At 34.8% G+C, this 5677-nt stretch overlaps 1 protein-coding gene across 2 annotated transcripts; it reads left to right on the top strand.

Annotated features, from left to right (window-relative positions):
* The first annotated feature begins 1083 nt into the window (after window positions 1-1083).
* LOC121981261 (39S ribosomal protein L41-A, mitochondrial-like) lies at window positions 1084-4744 on the top strand. 2 transcript variants are annotated; one of them, XM_042533700.1, is made up of 5 exons: window positions 1084-1331; window positions 3282-3374; window positions 3448-3621; window positions 4084-4148; window positions 4415-4744. In XM_042533700.1, the coding sequence occupies exons 3-5, from the start codon at window positions 3477-3479 to the stop codon at window positions 4505-4507; spliced, it is 303 nt and encodes a 100-aa protein (XP_042389634.1). In that variant the 5' UTR covers window positions 1084-1331; window positions 3282-3374; window positions 3448-3476; the 3' UTR covers window positions 4508-4744. The 2 variants fall into 2 exon arrangements, with proteins under 2 accessions (XP_042389634.1, XP_042389633.1); XM_042533699.1 differs by lacking the exon at window positions 3282-3374.
* The last annotated feature ends 933 nt before the right edge of the window (window positions 4745-5677 follow it).

Below are 5677 nucleotides of genomic sequence, written 5' to 3'. Positions count from 1 at the left end.
GATGTCGGGTCTGCTGCTAGGCCGAGCGGGGAAGCCGCTCGACCGAAGTTGAACTCTGTCGATGCCTATTCTTGTTGGCTGGTCGAGCAGGGTAGCTGCTCGGCTCGACTTCGACACATCGTTGTCCCTTGAGCGCCGTGTTTGAATGCTTCTCGCCAGTCGGGGCATGCTTTGCCCGACCGACCGATGCCCTATAAGCGTTGACCTCCTAGGCTTTGACTTCCTGACATCTACCGTGGCAGCAGGGTGAGACCCCTCTCTTCATCACCGCATCAGTATATATTAAATATTATATATTAAATAATTTTATATTAAAAATTATTTATTAATTTGAATGATATTATTTACATTTGATGAGCATCATCTTTAAAAAGTTAAAATTATTAATGACTAATTAATGGCTACTTTAATTTTATAATAAGCATACGACTATCTATTCTAACAACTATTTAATACGATTTAAGATATACTTAAATAATTCTAAATTAAATTGATAAAGTGTTTAAGTAATTTTAAAATAATAAAAAATTATGTAAAAGTATTGTATATATCTAATAGTTTTTTATCAAGTTGAATTGTCTATAATAATGTTTAAATAAAAAATAATTTTATAATAAAATATATTATTTTAACTTTTTAAAAATAAACGGCACCCTATTAACAATTCTAATAATTTCAGGTGTCTTTTATTTTTTTCAATAATAATAAAATAATCCTTGAAAAATCTATTATGTACGGTATTTGTAAAGAAAAATCAAGCGCAACGTGGATCGTCCATGATTGTGTTGAAACCCTCGGACGGTGCAATACTTGAGATATGATTTTTTTTTTTTTACCTTGACCATATACACTACTGTTATTCGTAATTTATCTCCTGCATATTAATCATAGGTCAAAACCGAATGATGGCAAGGGATTTATATCTTTGTAAAATCTTCACCTACTCGCCTTCCTATTGGTTGGATAAGCGGGTCCCGACATACAACTTTAATCCCATTCAAGGATTCGGACAATCATAGATGATGTTGAATGACAAAGATAGCCTTGCAGAAAGAGATTAAAATAAATTAAGGAAACGGTGAAGAGTTAGGTTTTCCCACGCGCCGTACGCCACCCACCTCTCCTCTCTTCCGAGGATCCCACCTTTCCTCTTCCTTCCTTCCTTCCTTCCTTCCTTCCCCTTTCTTCTTTTTCCTTCTTCCAGTGCCTCTTCTCCCCTCCACCCGCCGCCGGTGACACCCTCCTTCCCCTGAGCATCACGTGGCCGGAGCGTGCTAGGTTTCTTAGGCTATAAGCCTCCTTTTGACTTATTTAATCGAAGGCAGTGGTGGGTGAGTAATCTTCTGCTCTATTATTTGTTTTCTTTGATTTAAAATTCTTCGATGATTAAATTTCAACTATAACTTTATCCTTCGGATTTGGGTTTATTCTTGACTGGAAAGTTTCATTGAACTTTTTCATTTGAGAAATCTTTATTATACCTTGGTTGATGGGAAGTTAGACAATAGATAGTGGGGATGTGATATCGATTGTTTGATTTTATATGAATAAATAAGTTAGTATGATTTAATTATGAAGATTATGTTATAAACTATTTATATATACGTATTATTGGTACATACTTTGTACTGATGAACTAATATTATCAATAAGATATTACTTTTATACTGTTGGTAATTTTATACTCTTTAATTCTTCTGCAATTGCACTTTATGATTTCTGTTTTTGCCCCTCCTATCATTTTTCCCTTTTCTTTTTTTGGTCTTGGATTTATATTTCTGTCTCATAGTTGATGAAATCGACAGAGTTTTATTATGTTCTCCACAATAGATATACTTGTCTAATAGTTGCGTTCAATTCAAGTGTTCAGGAAACTATGATTTGTAGATAACTTGATGAAACAAATATTACAAAAGCTGAAAAGAAACTTGGACCAAAACTTAGATAACTGAGGAATCAAATATTCTGACTATTGAGGTTTACCTCTATAAAACCTTCTATTAGTTTTAGGTCTTCTGTATTTACTAGTATTTAGTTTGATATAGCAGCTACTCCTTTATTTTTTGTAAAGCATTCATGGATTTAGTCATGAGAGGGGATGCATACACAAGTAAATTAGACTGCTTGTGCTCGAGTACCAGAAGTTCTGTCATTGAAAATCTGACCTGGGTCATAAGACCATTGTAAGATGGGAGTTTATGCGTGTAGTTTGAATTCCAATTTTCTAATATTTAGCCTCAAAATATCAGGAAATAATTTCCCCAACTTATGGTTATTATAAGAGCTAATATTTTTTAGTGTGAATTTTTCATAGATTTAGTGGTAATCAAGATGATGTTTGAATTGAACCGCTTAAATAATGTGTAATTTGAGAATCATGTCAAATTTGCTCAAGATTTAGATAAGGAAGTGAAATTTTTAGATAGCTATGATGTGCTGTTGCAGTCCTTGTTTAGTCTATATGAAAAATCCTGATCAGGAATTAGACATTAAGTATCTACATCAGACTAACATCTCCATCCTATGGGGAAATAATATTTTCTGAGATTGCAAATGTGTATTTCATCTGTTACTTCAATTTTTCTATGGATTGATTTGAATATCCACATAGGCTTGGAAAGCGTTCTAAGTGACTGCTTAGGTGGTAGGTGGCTGTGTAGCTGCATATGCCAAGGGGTCATTTTGCCTAGTATCTAGCCCTTTTAAAAAGGCAGCCAAGCAAACCCCCCTTTAAAAAAGTCGGACAAGCAAACCACTCAGGCAGCCAAGGAGGACCCTCTATGAGGCCCTAAAGTCTAAGAAAAAATATTTTTTAATTAGTTTTTGTTCATTTGTCATTAGTTATCTTTATCTATGTTATCTATATATTTTGGTATTGTAACATGACACTAATTATAAACTAGCTATGTATTTGCTTACAATTTGGATTGATAATTATGAAGTATTAAACTTTATCTCGTTGTGGATTTTTTTCTTGATTGCAACGTGAAATATGAAGCATTTTGTTATTTTTTTTATAATCAGATGATTTAGTCATCTTCAGTTTATTTTTTTTAAAAAAAATTATATTGAGCACTTTAAGTGCTAAGATAGTGGGTTGACTGCCTACCTTTGGAGTCATTTCTTAATAACTTGAATACATGAATTTACCGTCATGTTTATGCTTTGCTCAAGTATTCCATGAATCCGTGCATACAAATTTTTCAACGTCCAGACAGCTGCATTATTCCTGCAACCAAGAGCTTTATTTATTTATTTCTTCTCATTCTGTCCCTCTGTAGCATGATGCCTAGCCTTATTCAATCCTCGTCCACTTTCAATCAAATCTCTCTTCTCCTATGAAATTTCTACAGATCAATTAGTATCTGTTTGGAGTAAGTGAATGCACATGTGTCCCTACTACTGTATTTATGTTTTCTATTTAGATTACATGGACTGTGCCTGTAGGTTGATCAAAGGTAACAGAAGGAAACAAAATGCCTCTGGGATTGATAATAGGACTGACTAGGGCAATGCGGAGAAAGAGAACTTCATCACTGAGTATATTATCTTCTAAAAGAGGGCCAAGAGACTACTACAAGGGAAAGAACTGCAAGCCCACTGGTTTTCACACTCGGAAAGGTTAATGTCTTCATCACTTCAATAACTCTTCTTATCATAAAACGGTTACTAGCATCTGCAACTGCATGCACTTCTTAAAGTTTTGATCTTCTTTTGTTCCCAATTCAGATCTAGTCATCTGAGCTAAAGGGTATTCTGTTGGTCTAACTTGTTGGTTAAGTTAGAGTAATTCTTCATTTTGTAGTTTGGCTGGTATTGCCATTGCTCTTGCTATCCCATAGAAATGGAGCATCCAATATTGGGTGGACTTGTATTAGAATTTCACCTTTCTGGTCTTCGTTGCCACAAGTTGTTTTAATGCTTCAGTGATTGAAAAGGGAAAAGATTACAATTCTTATACAATGGCAAACAAGTTCAAAATTTATTTACTGTGATTGACTATCTTACACTAAGTTCAGAATTTGAAATTAAATTTATTCAGATTTTACTAATTATGGAACCAAATCTATATTGTCTTTACAGGTGGTTATGTTATGATGGATGAGAAGATGCCGCGTTATGTAGTTCCAGATTTGACGGATTTTAAGGTAGAACAACAAATCACTTTTCTATTTTTTTTTATTGATTTTGTTGAATCTCGCTGAAAAGAACTCTTAATCATTATCTTGCAGCTCGAACTGAATATAAATGTTCTTTATAAATTCTGCTCCCTGCCATGACTACAATATTCTTTTGTGCTGTGTTTTTATTGTTTTTAAGTTGGCAGTAATCTTAATGTTTTTGACCCTTTATATTATAATCTGTCACTGTCTAATGATGCTTAATGTTTTATGCTGCTGCTATTTTGCTGTAGCTCAAGCCATATGTATCACAATGCCCTCGAGTTGCAAATGTCGGCTCAACCACAGCAGAGTCTTCCGGTACAGCCAAAGTAAATGTAGGTTAAGATTTTGGCTCCCACTGTGTTGCTTCGTCATTGCCACGCCAAAACAAGTGTAGTAAAGACGTAGAACACTAATTTCTCCTCTCAGTGACTGCTTGTTGCATTTTTGCCTTTGCATCGTCCTGGACCTATTTTTATTTGCCTGCCGTCAACAAAGATTACTGGCTATGGAATTAGGTATGGTTCGTTGTTGTCAATGTACGAGGAACTATTAAATTACAATTTATTTTTCAGCTCTAAGTTTTGAAATTGTAGTATGGAAGTCTATAAGTTGCTGAACTTAATTTGACCCGGGAAATTTTAGTTAGATTCGATTTAGATTGGGAATTATACACACACACATTTATTATATGCCCAGCATTCTATTCTATCTTACAATGGTTCTCCTGGAAAGACTACTCTTTTCTTCTGCATCAGGCTTCATCACCCCTATCCGAATTGTATCTTGTCCTAAAGTGATTATTATTTTCTTCATTCCCTGCCTCAGAAGACTACAAGCACAGCTGCAAGAAAGAATAATATTTACAACAACATGTGAGAAGTTAGAGCCAAACATTTCTCTTCAAATATCGGTAGTAGGATATACCCAGTATTAACGGCTGTTTTCCATCTTGTTACCAGTCAATACCCAGGGTTTGATACCAGTTTGTGCAAGTTTTATCAATGCATTCAGGCACCTGTCACACATTTCACAGTATAAGATTTTGCAGTATAGATATCACCTACCACACTCTTCTGCCTCTTTCTTCATTCTTCTCGAGCTCTGTTGTTGAACAAGAGTAAGTGATTTATCATCCTCCTAACAACTTCTTTGCACTCTGACAAATTTGTCTTGGCATATCTACAAAATTCGTAGTCTTTGTTGTTGAGAGTGAGGGGTTGTGTTATAGGTTGATCGTGTTGCTGTATGACTTGGAGCCCTTGAGGTGTAGACACCGTTCATATGTTAGAACAATTTGCAATAGAAATATATCTTGAACCAAGATCCCTGTGATGTTTTTGCCATCTTTTTTTGTTGCCATGAAGACTCCCTAATCATACTCCTTGCAGTTTGGGTTTGATTATAGGTTCCTGACTACTAGATCAACAATATTGACTCTCCCCTTCTGTTTACACTATATGATCTGTTAAATATCTATCATATGTGGGTAAAATTTAACAAGTCAATCAAAT

Source organism: Zingiber officinale, chromosome 5A (genome assembly GCF_018446385.1).
Source record: "Zingiber officinale cultivar Zhangliang chromosome 5A, Zo_v1.1, whole genome shotgun sequence".
Classification (NCBI taxonomy): Eukaryota; Viridiplantae; Streptophyta; class Magnoliopsida; order Zingiberales; family Zingiberaceae; genus Zingiber; species Zingiber officinale.
The sequence above is the reverse complement of the archived record's forward strand: the minus strand, read 5'-3'. Positions and strand labels throughout refer to the sequence as shown.